This window comes from Rhinatrema bivittatum, chromosome 4 (genome assembly GCF_901001135.1).
Source record: "Rhinatrema bivittatum chromosome 4, aRhiBiv1.1, whole genome shotgun sequence".
NCBI lineage: Eukaryota > Metazoa > Chordata > Amphibia > Gymnophiona > Rhinatrematidae > Rhinatrema > Rhinatrema bivittatum.
This window is the reverse complement of record NC_042618.1, coordinates 360,300,287-360,318,818: the sequence shown is the minus strand read 5'-3', so window position 1 is coordinate 360,318,818 and position 18,532 is coordinate 360,300,287. Positions and strand designations below refer to the sequence as shown.

The 18,532-nt window shown below is 44.3% G+C and overlaps 1 protein-coding gene across 1 annotated transcript in view; it reads right to left on the bottom strand.

Annotated features, from left to right (window-relative positions):
- Positions 1-18,532, bottom strand: part of ATP2B2 (ATPase plasma membrane Ca2+ transporting 2) — a 1,801,891-nt gene that overhangs the window by 465,437 nt on the left and 1,317,922 nt on the right. Inside the window, exon 8 of the mRNA XM_029600768.1 lies at positions 7,766-7,891. Within this exon, the coding sequence (XP_029456628.1) occupies positions 7,766-7,891 (126 nt within the window). The remainder of the gene's footprint in view (positions 1-7,765; positions 7,892-18,532) is intronic.

Below are 18,532 nucleotides of genomic sequence, written 5' to 3'. Positions count from 1 at the left end.
CATTCCCCAGGAATTTAAGCTTAAAGAATTTATGAACAATTGTTAAAGTGGGATTAGACCAACAGCAAAATACTGCCATGCAAGAGACCTATGTCCAATTACCCAGCTCAGTCCAACTTCTGCTTCTCAGGAAAACTGGAACTTTTAATGCAAGGGAGAGATTCTTCACAATTCCAAGAGGAGAAGAATTCCTTGATATGATACAACCTATTGGCTGGCTCAATACATCCGTGTCACATTCCAGATGGAACAATAGACCATACAAAGAGCTGTCACTGCAATGTCTGGGTTAGATGGAAAAGCATTATATTTTTTTGTGTGTGGGGGGGGGGGGGGCAGAGATAGTTGCCTATGATGGTTCTTGGTGCTGCAGCCCAAGTATGGATGGCTTACAATTCAGTTTGAAGCACAAAGCAATAGGCAGACACAGGGTTGGACTTTGAGTACGGTGAGCTGGGCGGTCACCTGGGGCACCATGAGATGAGGGGCGCCTCAAGCACTGAAAGCATTGCCTATTTTGCTAGTTACCCAGTAGGCCAGGCAGCAGTGTGGATCATAGGTGCACAGTAAAAGACAAGGCTTGAGGAGACTAGGCCTCCCCAAAGCCCAGTGGGCTGAGAAGATCTCTATGGTCCCTTTCCACCCTCCTTCTATGTGGCTGGCAGGAGGAATGATGCTTAATAGTGCATCAGCTTTCTCTACTATGCTGAGCCACTCTCACAGTATGAACTGTAGGATTATGAGATCTCAAGGCTTAAACTGTGAGACTGGCTTCACTCAGCAAAGAAAGCTAAGGTACTATGAAGTGCAATGCTTGCTGACTGTGAGAAGCCCAAAGAAGAACTGGAGATAGAGCTGTGGCAGGTGGAGAGGGGGGAATTGAAAGCACCAGGAATAGGTGGCATGAAGAAGGACACCTACATTATATGAGGGGGAGGGAGGCTCTACATGAGATGGTGGGGTGGACAGAGAGGCCAAAATAGGGTGGTGGACGGAATGCTGTGAGAGAAAACATGTAGATGGGACATGGAATAGTGGGGGCAGGGAGAGGGAGAGAGGGAGAACTTGAGAGTATGAAGTGGGAAAGAGCATCCAGGATAAAGGTATAGGACCCAGGATGGGGAGGAAGGTAAAGGGAGAGAGAGGACTAAGACGAGAGAACTGGGACTGGTGTAACAGCCAGGGAAAGAGGACCACATTAGGATGGAAGAAAGACAGAGCACACAGGGAATCAGAGCCGTGGAAGACCAGATCTGGAGAGGAAGGGAGCAGAGAAAGAGGACACAAGGATGGAAGGAGCAGAAGAGGGATAATGGGTGAGAGGATGAAGATGGACATAGGACCCAAGATGGAAGAAGAAAGGGATTGGAACCTGGGAAGAGGGTGAATGATAGGAAGGAGCCTGAACTGTTGAGTGAAAGAAAGGCAGAAAAAGGTAGATAAGTGCTGGAGATGGAAAAAGTACAGAGGGTGGAAATTTGGGGACAAGGGAGTGGGTGAAAGGCAGTGGGAGAAACAGGAAACAGAGGAAGGGGAAGGAGGGGGAGAAAGTAAGAGAGAGGGAGGAGAAGAAGGGCTATGAAGGGGAGAGATTGGGAAATAAAATGATAGGTATGACAGAGAAGAACATAGGAAGATTATGAAAACAAAGAAGGACAATGCAAGTAAGAGACAGAGAAACAGGAAGGGGGAGATGAGGGAGGTTGCAAAAAAAAAATAAAGATGTGGGACATAGGAAAAAGGGAGATAGAGATAGTTATACGAAAACTTGAAGGGGGGTGTGGTGGCTCAAGCGATAGATGACTTGATAACAGCCAGAGGAAACAAGAGGTAAACTCTGGCTGTTGTTTATGTGCACATTGTTTGCGGTGAAAACAACTTCAACACTAACAGGCCAATACAGTAAAGTGCGCTCCGGTGGAGCGCACTTTACTGTATCGGCTAACAGTGCGCTCCGGTGGAGCGCACTGTTAGCCCTCATTTGGTCGCGCGTTTTCGACATGCTATTTTTACTCCTTATACTGTAAGGGGTAATAGCGCCCGCAACATGCAAATGCATGTTGATGGGCCTATTAGTTATTCCCGCGTGATACAGAAAGTAAAATGTGCAGCCAAACTGCACATTCTACTTTCAGAAATTAACACCTGCCAAAGGCTGGCGTTAATTTCGGCCAGCATAGGGAAAGTGTACAGAAAAGCAGAAAAGACTGTTTTCTGTACACCCTCCAACTTAATATCATATGATATTAAGTCAGAGGCCCCAAAATTAAAAAAAATCCAAAATTAAAAAAAAATAAATTAAAAATCTGCCCGCGGCCCGCAGGTTGGAAGATGGATGCTCAATTTAGCTAGTGTCCGTTTTCCGAATCTGTAGCTATCAACGGGTTCGAGAACCGACGCCAGTAAAATTGAGCGTTGGCTGTCAAACCCCCTGACAGCCGCCGGTTCTGTCAAAAAGGAGGCGCTTGGAACGCGCTAGTGTCCCTGGTGCCTCCTTTTACCATGGGCCCTAATTTACATAACTGGGCTTTCTGAATCGTGCGCCCAGAAGAGTGGCCTCGCATCGGGAGAGCGGGTGCTCGCCGGCTCAGCTGCGTGTTTTTCTAAATCGGCCTGTAAATGTGGCAGCACACCTTCACTTCAGTACTATAAACAATATGTCTCACTTTACTTCAGGTATGGTACAGTCCTTTGATGTGGTAGCTCTCTCTCTGTTTCCCAGGCCTCCCTAAGCACTCTGTTTCCTGCCATCTTAAGCCAGACCAAAGGGAACTCCCCTGGACCAGAATCACTTGCGGTGCTGATCCTTAAGGAGGACTAGGCCAGATACCTGTGGCTGGTCCTTTAAGGTATTTTGAGGGATTCCCTCACATACCCTCTCCCTCAGCTTGGCCTTGTCAGGTTGAGCTTCCAGCCGTGTATAGGCTATATCCTGGCTCCAACTGAATGGCATTCACCTTCCAGGTTGCTGGCCCCAATTATCCGCAAGCTGGCCCCATAGGGTTGAAAACTGGGGACAATCTCAACCCAGGATTATTCAGAAAAGACTCCTGCTTCCATCATGACCTGTCCTGCTGGGGTCATTAACAGGATCTGACCGGTTGGACATTTCTGTTTGTCACAATATATATAGGCAAGTGTCTCTTTCCTCTTATGTTTGATATGCTCCTCCTGAAGCAAGTCCTCATGAACGAAAGTCTTGCCTGACCCTGAACTGATCAGCACTTGGGTGACAACTCCATCCAGTTTGACCTGGATTATAAAGCCCTAGAGATTTGAATGAGGAATGTCCACAAAGTTGCAGCTTTGAAGCTTTAAGCTTCAATTCACACTCCCAGTCATTACTTTCATTCTGGAGCTCTAGCCCTGCCTCCTGTTTCCTTTCATATTGTTCCCCCTCCAGGTCTTTACGCAAGGCACATTCCTCCTCTGTATGGTCTTTCACCATACAGAAAGAGCAAGTTACCATAGCCGGGTGCTTTCCTAAAGTGCCCCTTCCTCCCAAGGGCTCTTCATCTATATGAGCAGTGCTCTTCCTCATGACTGTTCTCCACACAAAGAGCACAGAAGAGAAAGGTATTCACACCCCTGTTCCTTTGGTGTGCCAGCCCCTCTGAGGTTCCCCTTTTTTCTTTGACTTGGACGTCACCACTGTTTTGGAGATTTGCTTTTATCCATGAGTACTTTACCCTCTAATATTGGCTGGGTCACTAGGCCAATGTCCATAGCTCTGCTTCATTCATTTCAACAGTCCCTTGCCATGTGACCTCTCTGACCATAGTTAAAGCATGTGAATGAGACTGTAACCTGGGTTCTGGGTACAGAAGTAGACCTAGTCATCTCTGAGAAATGCTGCTGTGGAGCTCTACTTTCTGTGTTTCGCCAGGGGGTTTGTACGAGCTGCCTTTCCAGCCTCCTTATGCTGTTGGGCATCAATTGCACCTGGCAGAATGCTTCTGCAACTTCTAGGGCTCTTTCCAGTGTGAGTCCCATGTGTCAGCAAACCCAGTTCTGCATGGACCTATCAAGCCCATCTAGGAACTATTCCAGAAGCACTCGTTGGCCTACTTTGAGTCCAGTCTTTGCGATCGGCTGCAACCATTTCCAGCCGGCATCCTTCAGGTGGTGAAACAGATTTCAGGGGCTCTCCCCAGGCTGCAGGAAACATTGCCTGTGCTGCCGGTATGTTTCTGAGGAATAGCCAGCTCTCTCCAGGATAGTAGTTTTGATTTCTGCATAGGTAACCCTCACATACGGGTTGGCTGCTTGAAAAGCCGCTTGACTTCTGCCCATGAGCAAGTTCACCAAGCAGATTAATCAACTCATTTTAGGTCAAGCCAACAGGTAGGTGGTCCTCTCAAAGTTTTTCAGGAAGACCTCTGGTTCATTGCCAGCCTTCATTTTAAATAGGATGTGAGGGATTGAGGTTGTCTGTGGTATCCTGCTCAGCACAGTCTGCACAACCTCTGCTATCTGAAGTAATACTGTGTGTTGCTGCGTTACCTGCTCTCAAAAGGCCTGCTGCTGATCTATTTGTGATTGCAAGGCATTTTGCAATTGCTGCTGGCTGGTAGCCAGGACCTCACCTGCTCCATTTTGTCAGCTTAGCAAGTTGCCTCCGCACAATGCATCTTGCCGGGAATAGGAGAGTGGGAACAAAACAAATAAAAAATCTGCTGGCTTATCCAGCCCTTACTCACTATATAGGCAGGAATAGTCTATTTGGCCTGTTATGCAAAGCTGTTGAAGTGGAACTGGGAGGCCCAGAAAAAAAACATTCTGCAGGGTTTTTTTTTCTTCTCTCACTGAGACTGTGGGCCTCTGCCTGTACTTCAAACTTCTGTGCTCTGCCCCTCTAGCAGCACTTTCTTCTTTCCCAAACCTACTCCTTTAGGTACGGCACACACAATCGGCTTTTTCTCTTTCCTGACCTCCCCTGGGAGACATGGGTTCTCTCGCTGCCTTGCATAGAGAAAGATTCCTGAACTGGCACCAAATGTGGTGGCTCAAGCAGTAGACGTCTTGATAACAGCCAGAGGAAACAAGAAGTAGACTCTGGCTGTTGCTTAAGTGTACTTTATTTACAGTAAAAACAACTTCAACATCAAATGTGGCAGCACATCTTCACTTCAGAAGTTCCTTAAACAATACTTCTCACCTTACTTCAGGTGTGGCACAGTCCTTTGATACAGGAGGTCTTTATACATGGTAGCTCTCTCTCTCTCTCTTTCTCTACTTCCTGGGCCTCCCTAAGCTCTCTGAGTCCTGTCAGCCTAACCTAGGCTAAACAGTACTGCCCTGGACAAGAATCCCTTGCGGTGCTGATCCTTACGGAGGACCGGTCCAGATATCTGTGGCCGGTCCTTTAAGGTGGTTTGAAGGATTTTCTTATGGACTCCCTCACAGGGAGAGATTGGAGAGATAGTCAGCTTAGGTATGGTGGTTGATAAGAGAGTAAGACAAGAGACAGCAGTAGGGCAGTAAGGACAATGGAGCCAGATATCTGAAGATAGGTGAGGGAGTGATGGGGCGCTGAGGGAGCCAATGCAAAGGAAAATTAGGATGATGAAAACCTGAGGCAGAAAGAGCTGGAAAGGAGAAGGATAGGGTGACATAGTGAGCAGAAAGGCAGAAACATGAAATGAAAAGAAAAGACTCAAGCAATGTCAAAAATAGATGTAAGAGAGGATGAGAAGCAAACAGAAAATAAAGGAGAGACCCTGAAAAAGGAAAATAGAGAACAGGAAGGCAGTGAAAGTGAAAAACACCCAGGACCAACATGATATAGAAATAATAAAATACCAGGATAACAAAGGTAGAAATCATTTTCTTTTAAGGTTTGATTTTGGAATATGTCAGCTTTGGGAAATGTGCATCTCTAATGTCTTTGTATTTTGCATAGTACAGAGGAAATGCATTTCTGATTATTCAGTGTTGCCCAAATGCAGAGTCTGATTGCTTGGGGTTTCTAGTTCAGTTTTTGCCTACATTTTTCTATTTCTAATTTGTATTCCCTTATTCTGTGATGACAGTCTATCTGTGTCCTACATGTGTAACAGAGGTAAGGTATTATAATAATGTTTAGTTTCTGTGTAGGGATCTGTAGCAGACTAACTTATTTTGTTTTCTCATAGGAAGTGTATTGTGCTCTAGGGCCCAATGTAATATTTGCAGTGCTGCCTTTCATAGGTAGTTCTGGAAATAATGCTGTTTTCAAATGAAAATTTGCTATGTAGGTTTGATTATGTTTTTATTGCTTTTGTATTATTTCCAAAATGTCTGATAGTGAAGTTTGTATTACTTTTACTGAGGTGACACCAGAATTTATATAATATGTATACTGAGAGAATGCCTGGAGGGAGGAGCGAGGATGCCTGGAGAGGACTGGGATGGGGAAAGGCCAAGAGAGCACCTAGATGGAGGGAGGGAAGGAGGGGAGGTGGGGGAGAGTGTTCCTGGTGGGAGAGTGGAGAGAGAATGCCTGGAGGGAGGGGATGGAGAAGGGGAAGAATGCCTGGAAGGAGTGAGGGATGGAAAAGGAAGAGGGGGAAGTGTTTGGAGTTTGAAGAGAAAGCTTGAAGGAAGGGGAAAAGGGGCAGAAGCAAAGAATGCCTGGGGGCAAGGGAGAAAATATCTGGAGGGAGGCGAGGCGAGGGAAGGGGGAGATTTGTAGAGTGAGGGAGGAAGGAAGAGGGGAGAGAATGGATGAAGAAAGAAGTGTGTGTGTGTGGGGGGGGATTTATTTGTTCTATTTATTTGTTTCTTCAACTTATTATTTGCCACACCTCAGGGGCACACAGTAAATTTACAATTGCATACAACATATATGATGTTTATATAGATAGACAGATGATGTATCTATCTATCTATGTATGTATGTATGTATGTATGTATGTATGTATGTATAAAATAGCAACCACTCAATCTGGAGGAAGAGGAGAAAAAGGAAAGAGTGCATGAGGGGGTAATTTCTGGAGAAGAGAGAAATCATCTGGAGGAAATGGGAAGGAAGAAGAATGGAGGGAGGGGAAGAAGGAGGGAGAAAATATTCAGAGAGAGGGGGAAAATGGATGGAGGGAAGGGACAAAAAGGAAGAGAATGTCTGGAGGGAGGGACAAGAGGAAGAAGGATGTATGGAAAAGTGTGGGGGATGGCGGGGGTAGGGGGGGCTGTAATCGACAGTATTCACCCAGGGCATCATTTGCCCTAGAGTCAGCTCTGGGTGGATGCTATATTTGAGCAATAAAGTGGAAATATCAATGCTTGTGACTTTTTAAAATGCTACATAGCACACAGAAGGTACAACTTGCTTACAAAATAATAAAAAAATGCAATACAATAAAAGAAAAATAAATTAGAAAATCACTATACAAAGATATGCAGGGTTCTGTCTGGTTAATAATCAGCTCACTGGTTAATAATCAGCTTCCTTCAAAAATTTAGTTTTCGCACAGTGGAAATGAGAAGTAAGTTGTAACATTAGTTTTTTTTCACTAACGGGACAATTTAAAGGCTCCCTAGAGATAATGTATCTATTCTGGGACCAAACGCTTACATATTATGCCACATTTCAATCTTAATAAAGCAAATTTAAATATCAGTTTATGAAAGTTTTATTTTCAAACTACATGTTTCTAAAGCTTGGAAATTACAGCTATCCCACACAAATTTTGAAATGAAATTAATGTCAATGATATTTGAAGTTTTAAAAATAACAGTAACCTCAGGTTTAAAAGACAGCAATGGTGCCATATTTAAGCCTTACCTGAAAGTAGCATTGGATCCTTATCAATAGATTTACGGACTTGATCAGATTCTCCAGTTAAAGAACTTTCATCAATTTTAAGGTCATTCCCTTGAATTAAAATCCCATCAGAAGGTAGCAGATCCCCTATAAAGAACAAGTTTGAAAAAATGAAACATGTTTTATTGAATTTGTATTTTATGCAGCTGTAAGGTAAACCCACACATAATCATCCCACATACACAACAAGGGCCTGATTCACTATGGTTCTTTTTTTCACATAGACACAGAATGGGATACTAAAAGAAGCTGGGCTATTAAAGAAGGAATTACAATAAGCAGTCAGCTTTGAAGGAAGGTCCTTGAAGCATAGCCAAGGCTTGAAATATGGCACCATGATGGGCCCGTACATTGTCTCTCAGCAAGATCAAGGGAAGTATACATTTTATAAAAAATGTTTACATGCATATGTGAGGAACATTTAGGAAAAAGACTGAAGTTCCCTCCCCCATGAATTTACATTACAATTAGGGTTTTTGTTGTTATAGCTGAAAGGGCAGAATGAAGGTTCAGGTATGTAAGGGGAGAAAAGTACCTGCTGGACAGTGATTTTTTACAGGCATCCTTAGATTGTTTTTGAATCAAACACAACCCCTAACAGGAGGAAAGAAATCTACAACTTGTTATGTGCAAATGAAGTCGAACTGTATGTTTCCTTATTGGACCATAGAGTAGTCCTTCACCTGGAAAGAGTTCAGCATTCCTACTCAGTAAAGAATTAGTAAATCCAGTTCTTCTTGAAGCAAGATCATAGAGTTTGTGGAGAAGGCCGGTCTTTCTTTCTGACCCAAGATGGGAGAGAGAGAGAGAGGGGAGCCAATCAGAACCAGCTCCTCTCTCTATTTGAATTCCCTATGTGCCCCTCTCCCCCCTTAGTCTGGACTATGAATTACCAATATGTTTAGGGTGGGGAGTATCACATAAAAAATTATATTTACTACTATGATTTATCTTCAGGTTTGTAGCCTGAGTGGGGGATGAGACAGGGTCCCAGTCATCCCATTACCATAATTCTGTGCCCTTCCCAAACAACCTCCCACTTGTGGCATCACACAGCAGATAAAATCATCACACTAGAATAAAACAGTAATAAACCTTTACACTATTGTGTAAGTAGACAGTAAATACAACCATAACATTAAATGGGAAAAGTACAGTAATGAAGTAAATATAAACTTGCAATTTTCTTATTTTAAATCAGCAATGCAAAAATAGCATTGGGGTAGATTTTCAAAGGGTTGCGCGTAACCCTGAAAACCTACCCCTGTGCGCCGAGCCTATTTTGCATAGGCTCAGTGGCGCAAGCCCTGTGATGTGCATATGTCCCGAGGCTTTCAAAAAGGGGTGGGAAGGGGGCGGGGCCGGGGGCAGGGCAGCGGTCCGGGGCGGTCTGGGGGTGGTCCCGAGTCCTCCAGCACAGTGGCTGTGCTGGGGCATGGCGCGCCGGCAGCCAGCCGGCGCGCGCAAGATACACCTGCAAGAAGCAGGTGTAAAAAATAAAATAAGGTGGGGGGGGATTTAGGTAGGGCTGGGGGGTGGGTTAGATAGGGGAAGGGAGGGGAAGGGGGGGGGGAGTGAAAGAAAAGTTCCCTCCAAGGCTGCTCCGATTTCGGAGTGGACTTAGAGGGAACGGGGAAAGCCATTGGGGCTCCCCTAGGGCTCGGCGTGCGCAAGGTGCACAAGTGTGCACCCCCTTGCGAGCGCCGTGGCACATGTTATAAAATTGGGTGTATATTTGTGCGCGCTGGGTAGCGCACACAAATGTACCCCGCGCGCGTAGGATTAAACATTTGCCCACTGGATATAGCTTGTTAACCAGGGCAACCAACACATTCGCAGAAAGGATCTTATAGTTATAAATAAGCACATTTGGAGGGGACTAAAGCTAGAATTCCATTGGGAGGGACTGAGGCATGGGAGGATTAAGTTGTCCAAACCTCCAATTATACAATACAGCTTGCCTACCAAGGCAAACTCGAGACTGGGTGTATGAAACCTCCGTCTATACCCCATTAGAGTTTTTACAAAATTGGGCAAAGTCATATACAATGGGAAATCTGTTGCAACTGAGGCAAGAGGATCTACCTAAAGATCATACAGATCATATTATGATACGGCATGTAGAGCTTGGAGTAAGAGCTGCTCTATGCTTCAAATATCAAGCCCAATGTCAACGCTTTTGACCATACGTGGGAATCCATATCTTGATCCAGAACTGGATAACCCTCTTTTTTCTGAGTGGGGAACCCAAGGGTTATGGTGTTTATCACAGTTGTTTATACCAAACTCTTTGCTAGTATATAGTTTTCAGGAATTACAAATTGAAAATCAGCTCTCGAATAAGGATTTTTATGGATATTTTACAAGTGAGATACTTTATTCAGGAAATGATGAAGAAGTGTAAAGATTATTTATTCATTAAAAACTTTTTTATACCGGCATTAGTGGGTATATCATACCGGTTCACATCCGAACCAAAGGTGGAAAGTACATAAAACAGGGACAGGGGGTGGGACAGGAGAGAAAAGAGGAGGCCGAAAGAAAGCACACAGAGCAACAAATAATATATAAATAACAGAATAAATATAAAAAAAACTATCAGTATAAATAACAGGATCTTTGATCTTTTCAGAAAATAGAGGCAGTTCTGTTGGAAGAAGATGGAAACAGCCATTCCTGTGCTGAATATAGTAAAACCTTATGAGGAATGCAAATGGATGATGAATTTACAATGGTTTGGGATAAATTGAATAAATTTACGGATATTCAATTATCACTACTTGAACTGAAGAATTGTTTTGCACAGATATCAGCAATATCTACAAATATTGTGATGCATGAATTTCAATTTAAATTCCTATTGCAGGTACATATCTCTCAAGCAAGAGCATGGAGGATGGGAGTGTCACACACTGATAAATGTATTAAATGCTTTTTAGGGTTATCCATGGATTCAAGAATTTTGGGCAGGGCTATAGGAGATAACCCGAAAGATGTGGGGGAGATCTGTTCCGTTACAGGCAAAACATGGTTATTTGGGAAATATGATAATATAGTGCCAAATATGGAAGATGAGGCTGTCTTCAGTAGAGAAACAATTAATTCTAGTATATTGGATTAAGAATGAAAGACCAAACGTTTCACAGTGGGAGCAATGGATGTTTAAGCTAATTAGCTTTGAATTCCAAATGTTGAAAAAATATTCCCCAAAAAAGCAGGCCAATACACTAGCAATATGGGAAGAATATCATTGCAAGATAGAAATTTAATAATGTCTCTTTAATGCTTGAGGTTGGAGTACATGCTTAGATGCTTGGTATATTTATCTTTTGTAATTGTGATTTAACTTCTGGGAGCAGTAGGGAAAATTGGTACATGGATACCATGGAATAAGTAAGTCAGAGGGTCCTTGATTATATAACAATTCACTGCTCTATCCAATGGAATGGGTTTTAAAACATGGGGAGGGTGTGGGAGGTAGAGGGTGGGGGAAGAGGTAGTAAGAAAAGTTGGTAGTCAGAATGTGATCCGCTTACTCATTTGTACAGTTAGCACAATTTCTGATTACTTGTATTATATACATCTCTATTCTTGTTTTTGTTATATTTTGTATAAATTCAATAAAGAAAGTTGGGAAAAAAAAGTCAGAAAACCAAGAACAGGGATAAATGGTAAATGTTCTCATTGGAGAAATATAAATAGTGGAGTGCCCCGGTGATCTGTTCTGGGACCACTGCTTTTTAACATATTTAAAAACGACCAGGAAATGGGAACAATGCGTGAAGTGATCAAATTTGCCGATGACACAAAATTATTAAAAGTTATTAAATCAAAAGAGGATTGTGAAAAATTGAAGATGACCTTGCAAAGCTGGGAGACTGGGCATACAAACAGCAAGACTTATAACCAACCCGAAAGAATTCAGGAAAAAACTAAAAACCTATTTATGCACTACTTCTTTCCAGCTTAATAACCCTGAATATTGCTACTCACCCCTCCTCTTCCCATTCATTCCATTCTCAACTCGCTGATTGTTTAAATGTTTTTAATTTAAAGTTTATTTTCTTTCTTGATAATGGACCAGATTTTTTAAAAGTTGCGTGCACAGGGCATATTTTCAAAAGGCCCGGCGACGCGCATAAAGCCCCGGGACGCATGTAAGTCCCAGGGCTTTACTAAAGGGGTAGGAAAGGGGCGGGGTGTGGGTGGGGCGGGGCAGTCCGGGGGCGGGGTCAGAGGCTCCAGGCACAGCGGCCATTGCCCCTGTGCCAGGGATCGCGTGCCGGCCAACTGCCGGCACGTGCAACTTACTTCAGCCCCAGGGCTGAAGTAAGTTTGGGAACAAGAAAGAAAAGAAAAGGTAGGGAGATAAGGACAGGGGAGGTAGAGGAAGGAAAGGGAAGGTGAGGTGAGGGGGTAGGGAATGGGGGAAGGCAGGGGTAGGGAATGTGAGGGGGTAGGGAGCGGGGGAAGGCTCGGCGCACGCAAGTTGCACAATTGTGCACCTCCTTGTGTGCGCCGACCCCGGATTTTATAACATGCTCGCGCCTGCGCACGCATGTTATAAAATCGGGTGTACATGTGTGCGCGCCGGGTAGCGTGCACACATGTACGCTCGTGCGCTCCTTTTTAAAATCTACCCCAATATTTTTAGCCATATTTTATTTACTTCTATTTTTATTTTGATGTCATTTATATTTTATAGTTTGTTCTCTCTTACTTCCATTTACTAAATTTTATGTATGTTTTTATGCTTGTAAACCACCTAGACCTCCACCCATGTATAGGCGGTATATAAAATAAATAAAATTAAGGGGTAGATTTTAAAAGGTGTGCGCACAATCTGGTGCACACACATGTATGCCCGATTTTATAACATGTGCGCACAGGGGAGCACAGGTGTCTCTGACCCCGCCCCACCCCTCCTGGACCGCCCTGCCACACCCCCACCAAGTCCCTTCCCGCCCCTTTAGTAAAGCTACGGGACTTCCACGCGTCCCGGGGCTTTACGCGCATCACCGGGCCTTTTGAAAATAGGCCTGGTGTGAATAAGCCCGGTCATGTGCGTAACCCTTTGAAAATCCGGCCCTAAATGAATAAATGTGGACAAGTGAAAAGTGAGGCATTTAGCGAAAAGTAACCTAAATTATAGCTACCAATGCAAGGTTCAACATTAGGAGTCAACATTTATGAATATGTTAAAAAGCAGCGGTCCTAGGACAGACCCCTGGGGCACTCCACTATTTACCTTTCTCCATTGAGAAAATTGATGATTTAGCCCTACTCTCTGTTTTCTTTTAAGCAATTCTCAGTCCACAATGGTAGTCATAGTAGTATTAAAAATGCATACTATATAAAACTGGTATATCATTTATATTGTATGTTCTATAACATAAAAACATACTAAATGACTGCAGATAGAGACCAAAATTGTCTATCTAGTCTGCCCAGAAAGTTATTTTAGGGTAGTAACTTCCACTCCATGCAGGTAATCCCCAAACCTTCTAATAAGGGTAATAACTGCTGCTCTGCACAGGTTACCCCTTTCTTTTAAGGGTAGTACAACTTGTTTCCTGTAGAAAATTGTGTTGATCTCCCCAGAACAAAACCTCAGTAAATACTAAGGGAGATAAAATGTAATTTAAGTTCTCATTCTCTTTCCTCCTATTTTTCTGTCAAATCTGAAAACACGGTTAACACTACAGGTGTTCTCCTAAACTGCTTGATCTGATTACTAAATTTCCATGTTCAGTGAATCTATTAGAAAAGTTGTCATCAGAGTTCTCACATAAAATATGAATATGAGAAATTAATAAAAAGTACTAGTATATCTGACAATGTATACATCATACAATAAAATGGGTGTTTGTAACTTGTGATTTCTTGTGCAATGTCAAAATACCTCAAGCAGCAAGAATATACCCTATATATTCCATAGTACTTGTGTTTCCAAAAGCATCATGCTACCTAGAGCAAAATATCCCCCGGTCAAGGGAAGACTTTTGTCCATCTGAATTTATGAACACAATCTATACAAAGAGCTCACAGGGAATAATATGTTTTAGTCTATATAAATATAATTTAATGAGTATAACAGAACGAAGATGCTGGAAGTATGTGCACATTTTTCTGGTGAGACTCTGTGTGTATGTGGGGGGATGGGGTGGAGACTATGACATGTCTTCCCATTAGCTAAGAAACCAACTGTTATTCTGATTTCTACATCTGTAGAATTCCATGAGCTATCTACTACTATTTTTAATTTTTAACTCCTGATACTAGAACAACTTCTAATCTGAGGTGTATATATCGCTTTTTTATTCCACCAAAGGACCATCCAATGTGGTCTACAACAGCATAAAATACATAGTTGAATTCAGTTCAAATACTTATATAGTACATATTATAACACAAATAAATGCATTTGAAATACACAAAAATACATTATATAAAAATAAAACCACAATATCATTCCTGACTCAGCCGCAATGTTCCAACCCACTCTCGTTGATGAAACAAGGTAAATTAGGGGTGCATATATTTTTGTTTTGTTATTTTTTTCCTTTCTTTTTTATTTCCTTTTGTTTGTTTGAAATGAAAGAAACAAAATGAAAAGAAAAGAAATAAAACAAGATTGTTGGATCCAGAGTTCTGTACTTTTCCCCCACCAAAAACTATGAAAAGAAAATCCAGGGCTCTCTCCCTCAACCATCTGACCCTCCTTCAGCCTCACTTCCTAGTTCTTATCCCACCCATTCGATCCTGCTCTGCCATTGTTATTTTTCAAAACGGTGCTAGCGAAGCAAGGCCAGCGGCATTTTGCTCTATGGCTCTTTTGATACAATTACATAGGTTACCAAATATTGTTTAAGATCATGGTCCTACTGTTTAAAATTAGTTAGGGAATTGGAACTGAATATCTTAGAAAGCTAGCAAAATATCATGTGTGAGCTTTGTTTTATGTGCCAACATTAAGGGAGTTACGCTTAGCAGTCTGTAGGAAAAAAACATTTTCAGTGTTCGGACCTGAATAGTGGAATTCAGCACCACTAACTATTAGGTCAGAAGTTAACTATCTGGCATTCAGAAAGAAAGTGAATTAGTGACTTAGAAGTATGAGGGTACTGGGGATTTTACCTGCCTCTTCTCTAACAGTTTAGGATAGACAGATGAGTTGTGTTTTAAGTTTTAGTTATTTTATTGATTTTATAATTGTTTGTTTTTATTGGGAAGATTTTTATGTATTATTGTATTTGTAAAATCCGTTGTACACCATTCTGGGAAATAAATAAATTAAATAAAATAAATACAGCAAAATGATACAAGTCACCAGTGCCATTTTGAAAATTAGCAGCAGTGGGAAAGAAGTGACTGTAGATTGTAATTGTTCTGTTTGGAGTAGACAGATGGGAGGAGGGCTGGAGAGGGACTGAGGGGAGAGAAGAGGCTGAGAGCAGTGTTTCGCACCCCGTTCGCTCCCGTCCCGCGCATGGGCCTGCTCACCTTCATGGTTCCACGGCAGGTCCCGGTTTGGCCTCCATAGTGGCAGCTGCCAGTACTTCCAGGCCCCGGCATCCCATGGCGGCGGTCGCTAGGCCTTCTACTGCGAACCAGGCCTCACACCAGAACTCGGCGTCTTTGGGTTTGCTGGCCACACCTCTAAGTACACACGGACCACCAGGCCTCTTGTAGGGCCAAGGGTGGGTCTTAGCTCCGCGGTGTACCCTGATTGATTCCCCGTTATAAGAAAGTCCCTGCCTGCACTTCCTTGCCTTGACAATCGGGTTGGTTACTAGATTGTCTCCGTGCTTGTACCTGTTCCTGTCTTGTTCCAAGTCTCATTCCAGGATCCTTCTGTCCAATTCTGTTCCTGCCTTGTTCCTGCTTCCTAGTTCCAGTGTTCTCCTGTTCCTGTTCGTCTCCCTAGGTAGTACCTCCGGACTGTCTCTCTGGTACTGACCTTGGTTTGCTACTTGAACTGTGTGCCTGCCTGCTGCCTGCCTTCTGACTCCAGTCCATTCCCCAACCTGCCTGTCTACTGCTTGCCTCTTGATTCCAGCCTGTTACTCGACTCGTCTGCGTGCTGCCTGCCTCTTGACCTCAGCCTACTTTTGACCTCGTCTGACCTCAGGTACCTGCCCTCAGCTTTGTTGACCACTCCTCGGACTGACTCCTGGACATTGACCTCTGCCCGCTTGACCAAGCCTCCAGATTCTGGCTTTGCTCCTAGCCTTGTCATCTCCTATGCTGTTCTGGTCCTCCTTGCTCCATCTGACCTCCAGCCTCGAACCTGACCGCGCTCTCCTCCTGTCTGTGGGCACGCCGGACTTTCACTCTCTCAGGAGACCCTGCAAGGCCCACCTAAGTCCAAGCGGCCCAGGTCCCTATGAGCTCCTCCCGGGGGACCTCGGGCTTCCAGTGGTGATGCTCTAGCCTCTGTCTCCTTCCATGCTCTGCCTCCCTGGGAGTAGTTGCCTTCTGGTCCCTACCAGGAGGTGCATCTCCACGGCCACAGGACAAGGGTCAACCCCTGAGCGCAACAGGTTGTCAAGGCCATGAACTCGGCAGAGTCTCTCGCCTCCAGGGCCCTACCGGGTTTGGCCGCCACAGTTAAGCACCATCACCAAGCCTTGGAAATGCTGGCCTCTGCGGTGGAAGAGCTTTGTTCCCAGCTACAAGACACAGCTTTGGCCAATCCTGTGGGCTTCTCGGCCACTATGTTTCCCAAAGCATCCTTGGAAACTCCTGCACCTCCTCAATACAATGGGGACCCATGCTCCTGTCGTGGCTTCCTTAATCAGTGCTTTATTCAGTTTGCACTGCAACCCTCTCTGTTTTTGAAGGAATCACTAAGGTGACCTTCATTCTGTCTCGTCTGAAAGAGAAGGCCCTTGCAAGGGGCTCACCCTTATGGGAATATTCCGATCCCATTCTTTCCCAGTTACCCAAATTCATTGCTCTTTTCAAGCAGACCTTCGGAGACCCAGGCCGCCAGGCTGTGGCAAGCCATAACTTACTCCACCTCCGTCAAGGGGCGAGATCCCTCTCCAAGTACACGGTGGAGTTTCAGATGCTAGCCACGAAGCTTGGGTGACAAGAAGACTGTCTGCAAGCCATCTTCTTAGATGGTCTTTCCTGCACTCTCAAAGATGAGCTCTCTGTCTGTGAGACTCCCACATCTCTAGAGGACCTGATTTCCCTGGCCGGAAGGATTGATCATCATCTCCGGCAAAGACGCCTAGAAGTAAAGGCTCCACGCTCTCCTATCGTACGTTCCACAAGTACCTCCAACCCTCCAGTGAAGAATTCAGCACCACCACCATCCTCCGTGGTGGAACCTATGAAGGTGAACCGTGGGCGTCTATTTCCGATGGAACAGCTACGTCGGTGGAAGGAGGGTCTTTGCCTTTACTGTGGCACTTCTGGACATCGTCTGCAGTCTTGCCCGGTGTGACAGGGAAACTGCAACTCCTGAGCCCGGTGGGGGTCCTGAGCTTGGGCGCAACTGTTACTGGCCCTCAACTGTTGCTTCCTGTTTCTCTGGGCATTAAGGCCCACACCTTCACCACCACCACTCTTGTAGATACCGGAGCTAGTGGCAGCTTCCTTATGGATGACATAGTCAAACTTGAGCACTCCTCTCCTACCTTTGGAGGTGAGTCTCCGCATTGCCTCTATTCAGGGCGATCATCTTCCTGGACTCATTACTCACCAGAAAGTGCCTGTCTGTCTTACCGTGGGTACCCTCCACGAGGAAGAGATGTATTTCTACGTACTGAAGCGATCAACACACCCGATTATCCTGGGTCTGCCCTGGCTCCAGGCTCACGAACCCCAGTTTGACTGGCAAACTCTGCAGTTGGTGCAGTGGGGCTCCATATTCCAAATGACTTGCTTGCATTCTGTATCTCCAATTGTTCCTGTCCTGAAGTCTGTTACCTTACCTTGTTTGCCTCCGCAGTATTCTGATTTCAAAGATGTATTTTCAAAGCAGAAAGCGGATACCTTACCTCCGCTACGCAAGTTCAACTGTCCTATTGAACTCCTGCCAGACACTACACCTCCCAAAGGCAGGACTTACCTGTTGTCTCAACCTGAGACTCAGGCTATGTCAGAGTATATTAAGGAGATACTAGAGAAAGGGTTCATCCATCCGTCTGACTCCCCTTCTGGAGCGGGGTTCTTCTTAGTCAAGAAGAAGGATGGCAGCCTACGCCCCTGTATCGATTACAGGAGGCTCAACGCCATAACCTGCAAGGACTGAAATAAGTTGCCCCTCATCAGTGAACTGTTCGATTGCCTTGAGGGGGCACAAATCTTTTCCAAGCTTGACCTGAGGGGTGCGTACAATTTGGTATGCATTCAACCCGATGATATATGGAAAACCGCATTTAATACAAGAGAAGATCACCACGAATACACTGTGATGCCCTTTGGGCTATGTAACGCCCCAGGTGTCTTTCAATGCCTTATGAACAAAGACTTCCGAGATCTTCTGTATTCCTTCGTAGTCATATACCTTGATGACATCTTGATCTTCTCAAAAGACCTGGAATCTCATAGAGATCACATCAGGATCGTATTACAATGTCTACGAGAAAACTACTTATACGCCAAGTTGGAAAAATGCCTGTTTGAGCGGAACCACTTACCCTTCCTGGGTACATCATTTCTGACCAAGGCTTTTCCATGGATCCCGAGAAAGTCCAGGGGATCTGGGACTGGCCC